The sequence below is a fragment of the Onychomys torridus genome, chromosome 2 (assembly GCF_903995425.1).
Source record: "Onychomys torridus chromosome 2, mOncTor1.1, whole genome shotgun sequence".
In the NCBI taxonomy this organism is placed as follows: domain Eukaryota; kingdom Metazoa; phylum Chordata; class Mammalia; order Rodentia; family Cricetidae; genus Onychomys; species Onychomys torridus.
The window spans coordinates 164,917,646-164,937,889 of NC_050444.1; the positions used below are offsets into that span (position 1 = coordinate 164,917,646).

The 20,244-nt window shown below is 51.2% G+C and overlaps 1 protein-coding gene across 3 annotated transcripts in view; it reads right to left on the reverse strand.

Moving 5' to 3' along the window:
• The window catches only part of Ajap1 (adherens junctions associated protein 1), a 110,891-nt gene that overhangs the window by 45,057 nt on the left and 45,590 nt on the right, over positions 1–20,244 (reverse strand). For 2 of the 3 annotated variants that reach the window (XM_036179724.1, XM_036179725.1), the window contains one exon: positions 13,712–14,511. In XM_036179724.1, coding sequence (XP_036035617.1) covers positions 13,712–14,511 — 800 coding nt within the window. Of the gene's footprint in view, positions 1–13,711; positions 14,512–15,107; positions 15,238–20,244 lie in introns of those variants that run through there. The other variant, XM_036179726.1, reaches the window with a different exon arrangement.

The window sequence follows — 20,244 nt, forward strand, 5'->3', positions numbered from 1 at the left end:
ACTGACTGACTGACAGACACAGGGCTGGCTGACTGACAGACACAGGGCTGACTGACAGACACAGAGCTTCTACTGCTTGGTGAACAGGAACACAGTGCATCTGCCAGGCAGTGATAGACAGCAGGGCAAGTTCAGTGGGGGAAATGGTAGCTCATGCTTTGTGGTGATGGAGTTTTGGTGGGAAGAGAGATCAAGATGGCGGGTCTTCTTCAGGTCCTAGCTGGGTGAGCTCCCCTGACACTGGACTCCTAGACTCCAGGCTTGGCCACTTTGCCAGTTCTTCCCTGTCTTCCCTCGGGTTGAAAAGTTTGTAGGTGCCTACACAGTACAGACATCTATAACAGGACTCCCCTTCCCTCTTCACCCCATCTCCTCACTTCACATCTCAAGCTTCCCCCTGATTGAGTCACACTGGGCCATGGCTATGAGAAGCATTCTGTTGCTAAGCAACAGGTGCAGAGTGAAGGGAGGGTACCACATAGACTAAACTTGGCAGAGATGGGGTCTTTCTGGATTGCCAGATGACCCCCGAAGCTGTTGCACTGAACTTCATCCCAACTCTAAGTCCACAGACTTGAGTCTTAACCCCCAACACCTGTGAATGTGGCATTACTACAATGAGTTCATCAAATTACCATGAAGTCATCAAGGGCAGTAACAGCTGGGGTCCCTGGGAAGACAGGCAGTTCTGGGCAGAAGCACATAACAAAGGAAGAGGTGTCTGTCCACCCACAAGCCAAGGAATAACCCGAAGCCACCAGAAGTGGGAAGAGAGGAGGAACTGAGTCCTCCTCAGCCTCAGAAGGAACCAGCCCTGCCTGTACTCAGCTGGAGCAGCTGCTGGGGTCCCACTGCAGGGACACCCACCCCCAGCCTCCTGGAGACCTTCACATGACCACTGTGCCACTATGTCCAATGGACAGATGGTCAGAACCCACACAGGTCAAGAGGATCATCCTGGTGGAGAACTCAACACTGTAGCTGGACAAGAAAAACCTCAGTACAGAGATGTGCACATCAGTGGTCCTCAGTGGATGCAGACTGCCTCACTATAAGAGCCTCAGTACAGAGATGTGCACATCAGTGGTCCTCAGAGGATGCGGACACTATGCAGCAACCCTGTCCCTCCGACCTATCCTGCTTCTGCCAATAAGACAACGCCCATGTCCTGATCTGAGAAGTTGGGCTGCTGATCTGTTTACTATAGATGCTGCTCACAGAGGAAGTACAGGAGGGTGTTCATTAATGAATAAACCATCCCTGAGAATTGTAGTATAATCTACCTCAGTGACTTTTTTCTCAGGCTGTCACAGTAAGCGCCCCACAACCCAGGTCTGACGGGAACACAGACACAATGAGAAGTCTCCTTGTGGGCACCAGGTACAAGACTCACCTGAGCGTATGTGAGAGGGAAGCAGATGCAGGCTTACAGTGAAGGCCAGTGCCAGTGGACACCCAGAGAGCAGTGTGTCCACAGTTCTTGCCGGCTCCTGGAAGCTGAGGACAGAGCCTGACAGCATTTCAGAAGCAAAGAGCCCCGGTCTAGCTAGGGAAATGCCAGGAACTCTACTAAGTACACCCTGCTCTGCTCTGAGGCGCCGGCACACAGCCATCTGCCGCTGAAGACTGAAGTTCCGGCACAGCATGGTGATACTCTAGGTTCAGCACCAGGCAAGCCCTGCTTGCTTTCCGACACCTTCCTGGACCATGCTGAAAGGTTGTGGGTGGCTGACCCTGAACCCACTGTACACCCCCATCCACTAGTCAGGTCCCCAGTAGTCATAAGAGTCTGGGAAGTTGGATGCCCTCCAGGTGTGAGTGATAGTGGCTTCTTTGTGCCCCAATGAAGAGGGAACTCCAGCCATGCATGGAACACTGGAAAACAGACCTGGTGAAGCCATCTCTCATGCCGTGGAGAAAAAATTGTTGTGTGACTGAAGTCCCTTGAGTCTTGGCACTGAATCACTGAGCAGGCAACAATGGTGGCAGCTAAGTGGGTCATCCAAGCCCAGTCACCACACCCAAAAGTCACCCATCCTGCCACCCTTGGCTTCATTCATTCTCTCAGGCCCATCCCCCACCCAGAGTAGGCTCTTTTCACCAGACAGCTGAGAACAGGATAGACACACAGACACAGGTCAGGAATCTTGTGGAGTCTGGATCTGAGGCTTGGTCCCCATTCAGGGGTTCACAGATATGGAGAGAGGCCAGAGTCCCAATGTTTGAGGTTGGTCTAGGTCCCAACAGCCTGGGCAGGGCATCCCAAGTGCTGTCAAGATCTGTTTCTTCCTGATGGAGGCAGAAAGCCCAGCTTTTCAGTGCCTGACAGTGAGGATGGCCCAAACTCCTAAGCATTCAGATACCTACCACACAGGCCCCTCACTGGCCCCTTCACAGAGCTCTGCCAGGTCCATGAGGCCAGCAACATGGGCCTCCTAATGATTGTACCAACAGGACAGACTCCAATGCCTAAGACAGTTTTGGATGACATCCCTCTTCTGGTTAAATTCCACCAACTGCAGGTGGAGTATAGCCCTACCCACACTGGGGGGTGGGGGAGGGGGCGTGCAGTTCCTACACAGGCAGGAGGAAAAGTTGGAAACACTCCAGAATAGAGTGTGCTGGGCACCAGGCTCTGGGCCAGAGCAGGGGATACACATGGAGAGTCCAGTTTTTCTGCTTCTCAATGGTAAGCATATGATAACATTAAGGTCCACGATAGCAGTAACACAATGCTGCAGATGCCATGGTGAGGTGAGCAAGAGGCTGTAAACAACACCTGCAGGGATCAAGTGTTCCAGCATCACCATGGGAAAAGTAAGGAATGGGGATCGAAGATGTGCTGGGGTCTCTGACAGGAAGAAGATCAGCCGCCGTCAGTGTGCCTCTGGGCTCCAGAGAGGAAAGGGAGGCATGAGCCGACTTCCCAAGGCCCCCTGTGCTGTCTTTCTTCCTGAGCTGAGGGATGTGACTGTTTTGTCGCCTCCTGGTATTTCCCCGCCTGAGCCTGGGAAAGGGCACCTGGAGTGTTGAGAGCTTCGAGCGGATGACTCAAGGAGGAACAGATATCACCCACACCACAAAGTGCACAGCTGCACAGGTAGTACTCTGCAGAGGGGGTGGGGCTGGGCCTTCTGTGGGGACTCACACCCAGAAGAAACCACGGGGAAGAGGGTTGGGCATCTCTTTGGGTCATGCCCCTCCATCACTATCTTAAGATCTATTTCAAGTGGTGGAAGGGAGCGCTTAAAAGTGCTTACACTCTTCCAGAGGACTTGAATTTGGCTTCCAGTACCCATGACAGGCAGCTCACAGCCACCTGTAACTCCAGCTCCAAGAGGACCCAGGGACCCTCTGGCACTTGGACTCACACACACAGAGACACATAATATGGTTTTAAATAATAAAAATATCTCTTTAAAGTAAGGGCGGGATGACCTGCCGCGGTACCCGATGCCCTGCTGCTGCTCTTTGCAGATGGTGTTTCTGAATACAGCTTCCCTGGCTCCTGTGTGAGCCAGGAATTCTAGAGAGGAGGGACCAGCCTTGTGTGGAGCAGGGCAGCAGGAGCTCCCCGATAGTCAGTATAGTACAGGGGGCTAACCTCCACCTGTGCTGGGACAGCTGTCCACTTCCTTCAGATCAGAGGCATGGGATTCTGCCCCAGGCTCCCAAACGTCACGCTAGCAGCTCATAGCTCTAGAAAGCAGGTCTGCCAACTCCCTAGCCAGGGCCAACTCTCCCTGTTTGAAAGGCATACTAAGCCCCCACCCCCACCCCACCCTCTCCTCCTCTCAGGCTGTCTGCACTCTGCCCAGGAAGACCACCATATCTGCAATGGTCAAGCCAGCTACACATGCATGAACATCTTTTGAGCTCCACTCAGGTTTCCCAGTCAACCCTGGGGCAGCCTCACCAGGCCTCTTCCCTAGGGCATTGCTATGTGTGAGTCTTAAAAGTCCGCTGAGACCTGTATGTGGAAGGCTTGACACTGCCTAGGTGCCATTGGAAAGTGGTGGGGCCAATCAGAGGCAAGATCCATTGAACACTCTGAGGTCACTGGGAGGTTCCCCTAAAGGAGACAATAGGACCCTGCTCTCTGCTTCTTGTGCATCCCGCCAAGACACACAATGAACAGCTCTCCTCTACCCATGCTTCATACAAATGTTCCAAGCTACCACAGGGCCAAACCAACAAGCAGCCATGGAATGACACCTTCAAAAAAAACCTTTCATCTTCTTAAGTTGAACAAACTCAGGCATTTGTTACAGTGGCTGGAAGCTGACCAACACACAGTTCTTATATTTTTGGTTGTGAGCCTAGCCTTTAACAGCTGAGCCATCTCTCCAGCCCGCAACACACAGTTCTAATAAAGCTGCTTAATGTAACCCCAGAAAGGCATGGCTGACTGTCCATCATGCTTTGTTTGGCTAGTTAAAGATACTCCATTCCACAGAAGACAAGAGTTTCTCAGACTTCAGATGGGAAACCTTCTAGACTGATCTTTCCCTCACCATCCACATTGGAGTCATCCACAAGGCCTTGGAACAGAAACCTGCCAATGCAGCCTCATCTCTACAAGATGGCTGCTAGCACCTCCTGCCTAGATTCTGGCCATCACCTCCCTCTGGCTCCAGTCACTGCCCCATCGTCCTTCTGCAACTGTCTATAGAACACCAAGGTACTCCCAGAGCACTGTCAATCACCCTGGGACCCCACCAGACTTATTTTATGGGCATTAGTGGATGTGTGGCTTGAGTGTGCATGTTTTAAGTGTGAGTCCAAGTGCTTGCAGGCCACAGCACACTTGCTGTGGTCAGGGGACACATGCGTTGGTCCTTCCATCATATTTGAGAAAGGGTCTCTTGCTGGCTGCTGCGTACACCAGGATAGCTGGCCTAGGAGCCTCCAGGAATTCGTCTGTTTCTGCCTCCCATCTTGCTGTAGGATTATGACATTATAGACACATACAACAAGCACAGCTTTACACGGATCCTGGGGACTTGAACAGGGGTCCTCAGGTTTGTGCCATAGTGTTCAACCTACTGAGCCATCACCCCAGGCCAACCCCATCTTACTTTGACTGTATTCCTATGCTCTCACATCAGCTACTGGGCACCTTTGAGGTCTTGGCCCTGCCCACTCCTTGCTTCCCATGCCTGGGCTGCCTTATCTACCGCTGGGGCCTTTCCTTTCTCTTGCCCTGTTCTTTCTCTCCTGGCCCCTGTATCACTGCTGCCTCCTCTGCAGCTTAGATGTCCATCTGCATGGCTAGCTCAGAGAAAAGCATCTCTGAGGCATCTTTCCCCCTCCCACATTGCCTCTCCTCCAACCTGACAAGCAGAGCAGGAGATTTCTCATTTCTTATGCCTGCTCCTTTAGGTGGGAAGATGCGGGTTCAGGTGCTCTGCATCACTGGCATCCACTGTAACCACAATGCACACTTGCCTGCAGGTGCCCAGAGAACTCCTTTGAGAGACTCGTCCTGGCATGGGTGGAGGACAGGTTCATGAGGGCAGGGCCCATGGGATGAGATGCTTTCTGGACATTGAGCTTGCCCAGCTTTGCATGACAGTACCAGGACAGGCCCCTCCTCCTCCTGGTCCAATCTTCTTCAGGCCTCATCTTCTCTAGACCCTGCCTTCTCAGCTTCATCTTCCAAGAGGACACCCACTCTAGACTCAGGGCTCTCTGGTGAACCCACAATGTCCCCTTGGTCCCACCGTCCTCTCCAGCACAGATGGATTTGGAGCAGGATATGGTATGGAGATAACCTCTGCAGAGAAACCCTGATGCTCCCAAACCACAGGACCTGAACAGTTCAGCCAGACAGGGACCCTTCTCTCTGTCTATGAATTACCATTGAGAACCTCTGGATGTGACCTCATGTAGACAAAGGGCCCTGCAGAAGCAATGTGGTCAAGTGGCTGGCCGTGAGAGTGTGATGGTATCCAAGTGGACACAAATCCAAGACAGGTGGCCTTATAAGATAGACAGAAGAGTATAAGAATGATAACCCTGGGAAGATGGAGGTGGGAGTCAGCAATACAGTCACAATCCAAGAATGGCCTAGAGCTGCAGGAACTCAGAGACACAGAAGATCCTGCCTTGGGGCCACCAGAAACAGCATGTCCCTCCTTCAGCCATCACCAGGCTCCCAGCCTCCAGGGCTTAAGAGAACACATATGGTCCATACCACCAGAAAGTAGTTATGAGTCAAGTCAGCTCCAACACACACACACACACACACACACACACACACACACACACACACACACAGAGGCTGGATGATAGAAACACTGCCTCTGGACCTTAGGACTGGACAATGGTATTGATGACTGTCAAAATGAAGGACAGGGACATTTCCTACCCCATAGAACATGAGTTTGACATGCAAATCTTAGATCTGCCTGCTCTCACAAACTATGTGGGGATGGTAGGCCTGTCACCCAGAGTGAGGTGTCCTGGGGTCTGGAGGACTCCCACAGAAAACAGAGGGACAGAACAGCTTTAGACAGACAGTCATCCATAATAATGTTGACTTTGGGGAGAGTCATCAAGAAGGCAGAGCTGGTACCACTTGGAGCCTCCAACACTGAGACACCCCAGGACAGCCCAGGGAGGTAGCTGTGGGTGGGTGCATCATATATGCCTGGCCACTGGCCACAGTGCTAGTGTCCACATAACTGCCGCAGCCCAGTCTGAGAGCAACCTTGGGAGAGGAGAGTTACTTTTCAATTGTGCAAACGAAGAAGGCACAAGACCAGCGAGGTCACACAGTGCAGCCAAGGACACATAGGGATGCCACTATGGACAGAGGCCCAGCTGAGTCTTCACCTACAGGCTCTCATCCTGCCAATATTGGCTTGATCTCCTCAGCTTGCCCTCCAGACACCTCCCCCATGGCAAACTTGTCTCTCACTGTTGTAAGAAACTTCTGGAAAGGAACCTTCCTTCCTCCATTATAGCTGACTGCTGCACGCTACAACAGAATGCAAGGTGTTGGGTTTCAGAACTCGCTGATCCACATCTGAGCAGAAGCATGCAGCCTCATCTCTGCATCCGACCATCTGGCACATCCTTCAGGAGTTTAGCTGCTGCAATTTTGACTGACTCTCTAGAATCTGCAGAAGCTGGGAGCCCTGGAGCGTCATTGGGAACTTACCTGCGGTAAAGGTGGGAGTGACAAACTTATGTCTGCATATCACATTCTATCAGGGAGCCCCTTGCAAACTTGGTATCTGACATACTCGAGGCAGGACCCTCCGGCTCAAGGGCAGAGCAGAGTTCACCAGGAGAGAAGCTGCTTGGCACTCCAAACTGAAAGCTCTAGAACATTTCCACAATGGCCAAGCACTCAATCCAGCCCACTACGACAACTGACTGTAGACTGGGGTTTGGAGGTGGCAGCGGAATTTTTCCAGCAAGGACTCTAGGTTTGTGGAGGCTGTGTCCACTCCACTCATCAATCAGTGCCACCTTCCCACAACCTGACCCGGCCCCTCCCACTTCAGTGGTCTCCTTGTCCTCTGGCCCCAGCACTCATGAAGTTGGGGCTTTGTGACAACTCTGCTGTCCTTACACAGGAGTGTGTCTCAACCTGTCTCACTTCCCCAAATGGATCTTCAAATCCCTTGGAAAGAGTGCAAAAAGCTAGGCTTTCCTACCCCTAACCCACTCTTATCAGAGATAGAGCCTTTTACATCAACTAAAAAGAGTAGATGGCAGCTTGGTGCCTGAGTGCTCAAGAAGCCAGTGACTCTAAAGCTGGCCTTCTTACACCAGGAATAATGATGCTAAAAATGGTATTCTGTCTGATATCCAAGCTCAGGGCTCAGGATGGCTCCCCCAGGCATAGGTAACAGCCATACATACCTACGTTCAGTCATATGTGTATTACACAGAGTTGTCACCAATGCGGCCTACAGTGACATGTGCAATGTAGATGTATCCATCAAGTTGCACTTGTGAGACTCCCGACTCCCCCTACCCCACTTAGCCAGCAGCCTTACTCAGAGAGGAAACCGGTTTCTAAGCAGGAGGACTGCCAGGTCCTTCACTGCTGCACATCACCCCTCTGCAGGCTGATAAGCAGAGACAGCTCTCCGGGTCCCTGGAAAGGAAATGCTGGGGACAGTAGGTCTCAGCAGCTCCCAGGTAGCCTATGCTCAGGATGGGCAGTGGGTGGGGCCAGTCTCTGAGAGCCTCCGGCTCCTGAAGTGCCCTCAGAAGGAGAAAAAGGCCCTGGGAGACAAAAGGAGCTGGAGAGGAGCTGAGTGCAGTAAACCAAGGCTCCAGCACACTTATGTAAAATGAAAGAAGGCCAACCAAGCCCTCCCCAGGAGAGGAGAGCTGAGATGAGTCTCCCTCCACCAGGGTGTGAGCAGGGCTTCGCTCAGCAAAAGCCAAGGGAGGTCTTATTCCCACAGACCCTGTGGGACCAGGAGTTGCTGGTCATCCCTCACCCTCATCTGTGACCATAAACACTAGGCACAGTGTCTTCCAATCCCACAGCATTTGCATGTTTCGGGGCCCTGTTGACTGGGACAGTCCAGACAGAGACTCTGGAAGCTGCGGTCTACAGTTTAAGATGTTGAGAAGCTTCATAAACTTTTGTTCCTTTGGTGCTTTTATCCCAATTAAGCCGCTTGAAACTTTAGAAGTTCATGAGCCATTTGCTTCAGATGTCATTAAATTAAGGACAGATCCACTTCCCCGGTAGCAAACACCCAGCAGCTTAATAAAAAGGGCTCACTGTTTAAATTGCCACAATGGCTCTCAACAGAAAGAGCTGGCCTCTCATGGGCTGTAAGTGCTTCTGGTTTCCTCCCACTCGAACTCCAGTGTTTAGAGAATATTTCACTGTCACTAGACGTTATCCCAGGACCAGCCAGTCCATTCCCCTTATAAGGACAGTTGGCCACTGAAGTACGGAGAAAACAACACTACTCGACCTCCAGTGCTTACAGAAGACACAGCTAGAAGACACTGAATGCTAAGAAGCATGAAGCACTTTGGAAGTGATCCCTGGAAACACATGAGTGGATTGCAACACAAAGATGATGAGACAAGTACTCCAGTGACATCTAAGCCATCACCACCATATCCTTAGGGGGCTGGAGTCACAGGAAGGAAGAATCAGGGGAGAGACCTTCAATGAAGATAGGGACTTATGGGCCTGGCTGCCCGCCTGGATGGCTTCTGAGAGATATGAATTTCACAGCTGATCAAATGCCTACCTTCCAAGCATTCCTGAAGTGAGCATGTCCACCAGCTAGAAATCTGTTGATCTGTTGGCTTGAGCTCCTTGTGGACTCCTTTAGGAGTTTAAGAAGAAAACTTACGCAAGGATTTTGTTTCTCCTGGGAGACTCTGGTTTCTGATTTGGGATGTGACCAGTGAGAGGGCTGTGAGGGGCAGACCAAGCCACCCTGCAGGGATCCCTCCTCCTTCAACCCCAGGCAAACTGCTGACCCACATGACTTGTCCCTCTGCTGCCAGCACTCATGGAAGGCTGCAGCTTGTCACCTCTGTGCTATGTACCAGGTGATTTTCCATCCCAAGCAGTTCCAGGCTAGAGGCATCAACACCTCTCCAGACAGCATCAAGGTCAGAGACAAGGCCTTGGGACTTCATTACAGGATTCCTTAAAGCTGGTGGCAGCCAATCAACACAAGGATGTGAGATGAAGTTATTGTTGTCATTTACATTCCTGTTCCCACCCCAGCAGCAGCGCCACCACCACCACCATCACCACTCATAACATTGATACCATCACCATCATTACCATCACCATCACATCTATCACCACCGCCACCATTACCAACTCTACAACTATCATCCCCTTTACCGTCACCATAACTGTTACCATCAACTTCATCTCCATCAATCATCCTTACCATCATTGCCATCAATTCCATCACCAACTCCACCACTATCCTCAAATTTATATCACCACTACCACCATCACCACTAACACCATCATCATCCTGTCATCACCATCAATAACATCATCACCAATATCACTACCATAAAACTATCATCACTATTACCACCATCATCACCATCACCACACTCATTAATGTCACCTGTGGTGGGTATTGTGTTCCCCGAAATAAACATATCTGGGGTCAGAGAACAGACAGCCACTAGAACAGAGCCAGAAATGGTGGCTAGAAAATGGGAAGAGTAAGCTATAGCAGAAGTTGGGCGGTGGTGGTACACACCTTTAATCCCAGCACTTGGGAGGCAGAGCCAGGTGGATCTCTGTGTGTTCAAGGCCACTTTAGAAACAGCTAAACATGGTGACCCACGCCTTTAATCCCAGAAACCCAACCTTTAACCCCAGGTAGTGGGAACAGAAAGAGAAAGGTATATAAGGCGTGAGGGCCAGGAACTAGAGAGGAAAAAGCATGTAGTTAGTTTAAGCTTTGGAGCAACACAGTTCAGCTGAGATTCATGTGGAGGAGGACTCAGAAGCTTCCAGCCTGAGGAAACAGGATCAGCTGAGGAACTAACAAGGTGAGATAGCTATGGCTTGTTCTGCTTCTCTGATCTTCCAGCATTCACCCCAATACCTGCCTCGGGTTTGATTTTATTAATAAGACTCTTTAGGATTCCTGCTACAGTCACCAGTATCCCCACCATCAGCAGCAGCACTACTACCATTACCATTCCATCATTTCCATCACCAACATCACCACTTTCTTTAGCATCATCACAATCAATATTATTAGTACCACCATTACCAGGATCACTAAGTTCACTAGAATGACCATCCCCAGCATGACCAGAATTGCCAGTGTGTACATCATCATCATCATCTCCCCATCACTATCTGTACCACCACTATGACCTCATCATCTTATCATCATTATCATCATCATCATCACCATCGATACTATCATTGCCACCATTACTGTCATCTCCATCTTCAACATTATCACCATCACCATCATCATCCTCAGACTTACATTAATATCAACAAACACATACTATACAGCTATGAGGTGCCAGACCCTAAGATCATGAAGGGGAATTGTGTACTTTACTCTTACAACATAAGTTTCCATGGAGGCATGGAGAGGGTGAAGGTGTTGCCCAAGCTCACTACTCTAAAATCCAGAAACACTTCCTAGTCATTTCACCTGTAATCTGACTCCTGAGAGTGGAGCTCTCTGGAAATTCCAGCAGCTATTCTTTGTAACCCCAGACCCTAAGTAACTCCAGAGCCCCCCCCCCCCCCCCCCGACACACACACACACACACATTACCAATAGGAATGCCTGGGCCTCAGACATACACACAGGAAAATGTAACTTACCCTTCTTAAATTGTCCTACACAGAAGCAACACAACCAAAACCCTGAATTCCTAAACTGGATTCCAAAGATCTGTGGAGAACAGAACTGACTTCATGGAAGCCCAGTTCCAGGTTTCAGGATGCTGCCAATAGGAACTAGGGAAGATGACCAGACTCTCCAGTCTCTGCTGAGCTATTCTGCCTTTGACATGGTCAAACACATCTTCTGGCTACTCTAGCTGGGTATAAAAACAGCAGGTAGGCTCTCTTTGCTAGAGCTAGACCCTGCTCTCAGCACTGATCATGGAACCTGCACAGCAGGTATGCAGGACAAGTTTCCAGCTTCAAGTTTTCAGATGAAAAAGATGACTCTGTGAGAAGAGACCTTGCCCAGGGAGACACAGTCATATAAAACAGAGGGCAGAATCAGGCAGACAGGCAGCCCTCGCCACCTGCTCCTTGCTACAGTCAAGTACGACTCCACAGGCCACAGCTAGGAGATTCTCTATAGCACCCCTACTGCCTCAGATTCCATATGATATTGTAACCAAGGGTTAGGAGACTATACAGCCTTCCCTCAGTCATGCAAGGAAATACCCCATTTCCAGTGCCGATGGCTAACTCGCCCCAGGGTCTAAATGAACTGCTTCTGCTGAGAGCAGGATTGTAGGGAGTCTGGTTATGGACATTCTTGCAAGTCTCTCTTCTCTCACTGAGCCACCACTGTCCAGCCCCCAAGCAGGCCAGCTCAGAGGCCCTCCCTCTCTTGGCATCATTGCCAGAATTTACATTTCTCTGCATTCGAAGCAAATACACATATTTTCCCTCTTCTAAATCTGTTTTGCTAAACAAATTAATCTAGCAGCAGATTATATTATGAAGAACCATAAATCTTTTCGGAGATAAGCATCTGTCGGGTTGGATTAGCAACAGCCGATGTACCGTGAGTTAATTTGCTAAGCCTCACAGTGCTGTCCCAGGCGTTTAGCGTTCGTAATAGCAGATGTAATTTGGGACAAATGGGAACTTGTTTCCTCATCCGTGTCTATACAGTAAGTGACGTATTCGGGGAGGTGACAGTCAGTGAGAGGAGCGCCAAATTCCATTATGATTACGGCTGATGAGTCGGTAGGAGCTCAAACAGATGCTATGGGAATTGCTTGCAGGCGTCTGGCCCTCAGATGAACAGCCATGCACCCCCTCCTCCATGCCCTGTCCCCACTTCAACACTGTGGATTCCCCAGGGAGGCTGTGGGACAGACACCTATGTAGCCCTAGGTCTCCTTTCCAGGCTTAGTGCTGCCCTTGGCATTGGCATGGTATAAAACCAGCTCTGTTTTCAGAGGTGAACTATGTGGACCAAGGCGCTGCAGCACAAAACCAGTGGGTTCTGCCCTTCAGGGCAGAAAGGATGCTATTGGTGACTGAAGGACAAAGGGCAGGTACCCCATGAAAACCTGTCCAACTGCTAGTCCATGTCTGACTGCCAAAGGTTGGAGGAGGCACAGCCAGGACATAACCAGGTGCAGGGATGCTGAACCAACTGCCCTAAAGCGGACCTCAGGAGGTCCCTCCCTCACATCAGTCTGAGACTTGAGTCTTGAAGAGGCCACTGCTCACCACCAGCCATTCTTACTAACCCCCGCGGAGCTTCTCCCGACTCGAGGGCATCAGCAAGGGCTGCCTTTGTGAACTTCCATGTCACCATGGACCATGCTGGGGGTGGTAGGAGGGGACTCACTGCCGGCTCTCTCTCCCATACTGCTGGCATAGGGACAAATCCTGGCCTGGGACGTGGCCAGGGCTACTCCTGTTGCAGATATTAGAGAATGAGGCACAAAAGTTGAACAGAGCCCAACATCGCACAGAAGGAGATGTCTCAAGCCAAGGAGCTGCAACTGTCCACACAGCCTGAGAAGAAGACTGCAGGGCCAGAGAGCCAAAGCCATGGATCTTGTCCCCACCTCCAGATGCCCTTCCCCAGCTCCTCCCTGAGGGAAGAGATGAACCCAGCTGCAGAGCTTCAGTTAGCAACATAGGCAGTTCTTCCCTTTATCTGCCCTTAGTCTGTCCTGCTATTCAAGGTCATTCCTAACCTTGGGCCAAGTTCCATCTAGCAATGAACCAGCCTCAAAGGGCTAACACCCTGAAGGTTTTGAAGATCACATGGTCCCTTAACATTGGCGTGTGATGTGCCCCGGAGACTGTAGCCTGGATATAAGCATGTAGGTGGACACCAAAGTCACTGTGTTCCACATGGCACCCTATCTCTCCTCAGAGTCCAAGCTCTTCTCCTTCTGCCACTGTTTATAGGACACGCCTGGGAACATTTCAGCATCTCCCTGTTCCAAACCACCCTGCATCCTGCCTCTCCTCAAGCCAGAGCAGAAATACAAAGAGATCTCCTACCTGAGGTCTCCCCCAAGATCCTTGGGGGCTGGATGTCTTTCCCATTGTTGCTGGGACTGGTGGAAGGCTCTGTTGTGCTAACCCCAACAGGGGTCCTTTTCCAGGGATCTAGGGACTCGGTGACCCCCTTAGTCTGCAGTGTCATGGCGGTGGCCGTGCTGGCCGTGGTGGTGGTGGCGGCCACAGTTGTCTTCCGTGTTTGCAAGATGGAGACCGTGGTGGGGCCAAACCCACCAGGGAAAGTGTTGGATTCTAGGGCTTCCTCGTCCCCCGTGGGCCCCCAGGCTATAAATTCTGTCTCTGTTGTGGGCCTGCCACCACGAAAGTCGAAATCATTGAACTCTGCATCATGTGTGTGCCTCCTACCCCGCCTTAAGAGGCTCTGATGCTCTGCGGTGCCAGCAGCCACCATGGAGGATGAGGCCGATGCAGAGGTGAGGGAAGGACTGGATCTCGTGGCAGCAGGGGGCTTGGTGAGTCCCCCTTTGGGTCCAAGGGTGGCCACCTGGTCCCTGGGCCTGTGGGCCCTCCGAGCACGGGGAGTCTGCATCTGTATGGGCCCATGGGCACGTTCAGCCCGGGCAGCACGGGGACTCCAGGCTGGTGTTGGTAGCCTTGTTGGGGGTCCGCTTCGCAGACTCCACAGCCGCTGGGGCCTCTGTGGACGTGACAGGAGCCGGAACTCAGGCCCTGGGCCTAATGAGTCACAGGATGGGAAGTCAACTGCTAGCTGCAGCATGGCTATAAGTATCCAGGCATGGCTTCCGAGAGAGCGGCCGGGCCAGCGGATGGACATGGAGCTGAGGAGAGAGAGCAGAGCAGTCAGCTGACAGTGGGGCAGCAAGAGGGCTCTGCCCAGGGCCACCTCTATCCCCACTGGATGGGGACAACCTTTGGTTGGGTTGTAAAGGGTTCATCTGAACCTGAAAAGGATCCCAGAAGCCTTCTGGGCCAGCTCAAGTGCACTGTTTATCTACATTCCAGAAGGATGGTGCCTACTATGTGTCGGAGATGGCTGCTTCTAGCTCAAGCACATCCTGCATGGTAACCTAAGAGCCCCCTTTTATGGCAAGGGATCCAGCCACCAGCACCCACACACACACACACATCTTGCAAAATGCCCTTGAAGACTTGCCAACAATGAAGCTGAGACTCCAAGAACACAAAAAGTACAAAAGGTGGTGAGAACATTTGCTCCTATATCTGGGGCCTCTCCACATTAGAACTGACTCAAATCCAGGTAGTCAGCTGACTCCCGAGGCCTGTGAATCAAAGAGGCCGCAGGCTCTGGGAGGCTACATGAGGCAGAAGAGAGGGGTCTTCCCCTAGAGTACAGGATCTGCCCGGCCCTTCCCAAATACCATGATCCTCTAGTCCTTCAGAGTTGAACACACACCTTCTTGCCCTCCACCTGGACACAGCCAAGCAAATCTTCTATGTCTGTCCTTCCCTGTGTGTCACTCTGGGAACGGATTGCTGCTCAGGGAAAGCGGGAAGCTTTAGCCCTCAGTGGCGCTTGCTCTGTTGACATTTCCACTCCCCTGTTTATCTCCCATACAGATGCCCTTTGGAAACTTCTCATCTTCAGCTGGGCCTGGGTAGAGAAAGACCAGACTGAGCACAGCCGGTCAGGAGGTGAGACCGATGCTCACCCTGCTGGGAACAGGTGGGAAGAATGATAACGGCTTGTCCAGGGCCTGTTGGGACAGTCCTCACCCACAGTCCATGGGCAGCTCCACTTGCTGAGCACAAGCCCTCCAGAGCCATGGAAACATCACATGAAAATCCAGAACAGCGCGCCTACCCACACAGTTAGGTACGGAGGATGCAGCCCACGCTCCTTCCTCCCCCAGCATAGGTAACTGAACACTGATTACAGGTGCCACTCAAAGTCAGCTCTCATCATCAACCTGAAAGTTAGAAGGAATCTAAAACTTCCCCAGAGGCTGCTGGGGAGAGAGGGTACAGGACGTCAGGTACCCTGAACTACCAGCCTCCACAGCTGGGTTTACCAGGCCCACAAACACACGTGGGTTGTTTTTCTTTATAATGTGTCACATGTGTTGTTGTTTTTTTTAAGTGACTGCATGTTGTCAGGGTGTGCCACTGTATATGCATGTGAAGCCCACGTGGATGCAAGTGCTGGCAGGGGTGGAGCACATCCAGGTGGGTGTGCATGAGTGCCGGATGTGACTGCTTGTGCTTGAGAGGCTGAGGAAGTCAATTTGTGAGTGTACTTGCCAGCGTGAGACTGAGCATGTGTGGGCGTGCTGATGTATCTGTGAGTGTTTCCCTGGGTGTGAGAGTCAGTGTGCAAGAAGGCACCACTACGTCCATCTGTGTAATTAGTTTTGTGTGCATCCATATGTCTGGTTGAGTGTACCTTTATCTTTATCTCTCTATGGGTCTACACATCTCTATGCCCAAGTGTGAGTCTGTGTCGGCGTGAGCATGCAAGCATGTCCTTGTTTGCCCTTCAGTGTATGTAACTGTGTTTATTCAAGGGTGTGTGTGTTCTTTCTCAGCCTGGGCTGAACCCCATGTGCCTGAAGCTGGCACCCACTGATGCTTGGGAAGGAGTTGGTCCCTGAGAAAGAAACTTGAGTTCACCGGGACTAATTAGCAAAAAAGACTGGTCCCCAAATAATAGGGCCCAGCTTTTTAATCAGAATGAAAGCACTTTACGGTAGGAAGGAGGAAGAGCTCATTAGGCTGATGCCTCTGGGCTGTTTCTACCTTTGTGATGTGACTCTGTGTGAGCAGCCAAGCTCCAATACGGACAGGGTTGTCATCACTGTGAGGAGAAATCTAGGTCAGTGTGAGACTCCCCTGCATACTTGGAAGGGCCTCTCCTCAGAGCTGCAGGTGACCCTGTAGGGGTGAAACAGTGAGAACCTGGTTGTTCCCGCCTTCATATCTGGATAGGTATCTGTCTCCCTGTAAGTAAGATGCTCTGGGTAGGTGTGAGGCCTCACTAGGCCCTGCCAGGTCTTCCAGGCTTTATCAAGCCTTGCCAGCTTTTCATGGCACCAGCAACCAAACCCCACCAAGCTCTACTAGTCTCTAGCAAATTTTATCAGGTCCCTCAAGGCCCTACTAGACCCAACTGGATCCCACCGGTTTCCTACAGACTTCACTAGGGTCCCTGGGCCCCTGCAGGACTCATTAGACCCTTGCAGATTCTACTGAAACACTCCATTGTCCTCAGGTCTCAAACCATCCCACCAAGTCTCACCATAACCCTCTGGGCTCCATTCAGCCTTACTAGACTCCACCAGACCCTAGCAAGCCCCACTGGATCCCCAAAGGCTCCACCAGGTCCTTCCAAGCCTCTCCTGGCCCCATTAGCACCTGTACCCTCATCCCAGCTGCCATAGAGACTCATCCAGACCCCCAGCAGTTCCAGTCAGACTTCTACCAGGCCCTATGCTAGGTCCTTCTAGTTCCCCTAGGCCTATGCTGGCTTCTCCAGGCTCCATCACTCCCCCACCAGAACTCAGGAGGTTCCTCCAAATTCTGCCAGATACCAGCAGACCCCTTCAAGTCCCTCTAGATAACCCGTAGCCCCACTGGGAAGGATGACTGGGAAGCTCGAAAGCAGAGCTGCCTGCCATCAGTACCTGAGAAATATTGCCCCAGGAAATTAAACCACAGTACCTAAGCCTGGGCCTGCCTCCCCAGCATAACTTCACACACAGGATATTTCTGTGATTTTTCACCAATCATAGGCTGTAATTGGTTACCATAGAAACCTTCTCATTTCCAAGACACCCAGCTGTTATGCAGAAAACCCAACCATAGCAGTGGGGCTGGGGAGGCGGATGCCCTGCTCCTCCTCAGCCCAGCAGATCCCTTTTAAAGGGATGCATTTGTTCAAAGGGGAAATAGAGGGCAGTGCAGGGGAGGTGGTTGTCAGCTGGGACAAGGGCTTGTCCCACTGGACAGTAGAGTACTAGGCCCTGCAGGAGGCCTGAGGTCATGGCAGTAGACTGATCTGCAAGGACCCCTGTAAACTTACAAGGTCCTCCTGTCCTCATGCCTCCTGCAGAACCCTGGGTGTTCAGTATAGAGTTAGGGGTCCTCAGACATGCTCAGATACAAAATGAAGCTGTTCCTGGAGGGCCCCACCTCAGGAGGGCACCAAGGTGTCCACCCAGATGACAGAATGAGGCTTTGCAACATGGTGGCCTACCCTAACATTAACTCTCAGGGCCAATGGGCCACATGCTCACCTAGGAGGCCAGGCAGAGATAGTACCATTTCCTCGAAACTCTAGGACATTAAACCAGCCCCTTCAGAACCTGTCACCCTTCAGAACCTGTCACCCACTCCACTCCTCAAAGTCATCAAGAGCAATAAAGACAGAACACACCAAGTGCTGCTGCTGCTGCTGGGAGACTAGGATCCACACTCTCATGGTGGGATGGGAACTGTCCTGCCTGCTATAGAAAATGGTTTGGTGACCCTTGGAAAATTAGAGCTACCACTGATGTGGCAATTACAGTCTTTAAGGTACAAACATGTACACTCATGTGTCTACTGCAGCATCTCACAGTAGCTCCGAATACAAACACCCCAAGCATCCCCCCAGTGGACAGGCACATGGGACACATCCAGACATAGAGTAGCATTTGACCCTCAAAAGGCAGGAAGTACTATCCACAAGTGAGGGCAAAGGAGCCAGGAGTAGAGTAGAGCCACATAGATGGAAGACTCAGAGCATGATCCCTCTGTCTTAGTCATAGATGGAAGATTCTCAGACATTGCAGGGAGGCTGGTGGCTACCAGGGAGTACAGGGAAGACTGTCTGGGAGTGATCGCCTCCCAGAGGGGTTCTTTTGGGGGGTAACAGAATGTCCTGGAATTCATTGCAGTGGTGGTTACACACCCTACAAATACACAAAACCATTGAACCAAGCACTCAAAAGCAGTGAAGTTAATGGCATGTAGATTATATCTCAATAACAATAAAAGGGGAACAGGACCCAGAAGGGAGTGTGTGGAAGTATACTAGGGACTGATGTGGATTCTCACCATGACCTCCTAATCCTGGACACTGGCTGCAAACCAGAAGGCCTGAGCCAGCCTTCTGAGTCACAGAAGAGGCTGTAGAGACTCAGTCTGTATGTAGTGGGCTCTGTGGGAGTCCCTAGGATTTAGGGTTCCTCCTTACCTGAACACGGAACCTATGCTCACACTTTTGAGGATAAGCCTCATGACAGTCACCTCTTGTTCATCTCCAAGGACACTGTGCAAAGGAAAAGCCAAGCCTGCAAGTCGTGCCTCCCCGTTTGCCTCCATCTGCCTTTATTTTCTAGTTTGCAGTTCCTTGCTCCTCTTCCTTTTAAATTTTTATTGAAATCACTTTTCCCCAAGAACGGTTTAATAAGATTCAGTGGATTGAGGCTCAATTCACTCTCTTCTGTATAGTTTCTCCACGGAAGAAAATCACTGTCAATTAAGGGAGACAAAGACATCTCTTCACCCAGACATACGCTCGTGGGGCCCAGATGTGGCAGCATGTGCTCCTGGAACTGCAGTTTCCTCTCGATGGGGCAAGAGTCAAGGGGAGTTGGAAGGGTGAGGCCCTGGTGTTGTGTGGCCAGGGCCGCCTCAGACACTGCAGGTAGTATTAGAAGCCAAAGCTGCCCGAGCTGTCTAGAGGTGGTGGGTCCAGGATGCTTCTGCTGCAGAACCCACTGCAGGAGTCTGCACCTTCTGTGTTATCCCAGCTCTTCACCTTGAAGTTTGCTGTGGACATTAGCCAGAGCCCAGGCTTGTGGATTACTGCAAGGCCCTGTTTTCCCACCACCAACACAAGATAGCTGGAGTGTGGAGTCTGAGGTCTCCTTCCCTTCAAACAAGACTCAACCTTCCATGTTCAGCAATGTCTCAGCAAGGCTGGGAACGATCTCCAGGAGATAGATAGTTACAGACAACTACAGGAAGACACAGTTGTCTGATCAGCCTTGGGTGGGCCTGTCCTCTCTCATGCTTGATCAGGACGCCCCTTCACCTGGGGCTCCCCTGGGATGGGGAGGGCAGAACCATGATCCCATACCCAGACACTTCTTGACTGTTCCCTTCCTCTGTGAACTTGCTAAGAACACTGTTCACCTCAGAATACTTGAAATTTACACAGAAGTTAAAAAAGAATGGTGCATTCTGGGGACGCTCCTCCCAACTTCCCCTGGTATGACACGGCACATCACAGAATCCCTTTGTCACCAACTCGCAGCTGCTGCCTCCATGCTGTATTCCAACCTTGATTGTTTTGGTTTAGGATCTGGTCAAGAACCCACCTAACTTTGTGTGCAGCCTCTGACTACCTGAGGCTACTTTTCACTGTGACAGTTTTTCTGGATTTTGATGAGTTTGATCTTCAGTCCAGTGGGGTGTTATAGATGTCCCTCAGTCGGGCTCTGATAGTTTGTGGACCCTGGGATTGTGGATTTGGAAAGGAGGACCACTGAGGTGAAGAACTGTTCTTATTACAGTAGATCATCTTGGCAAGAACGAAGACAGTCTCAGAG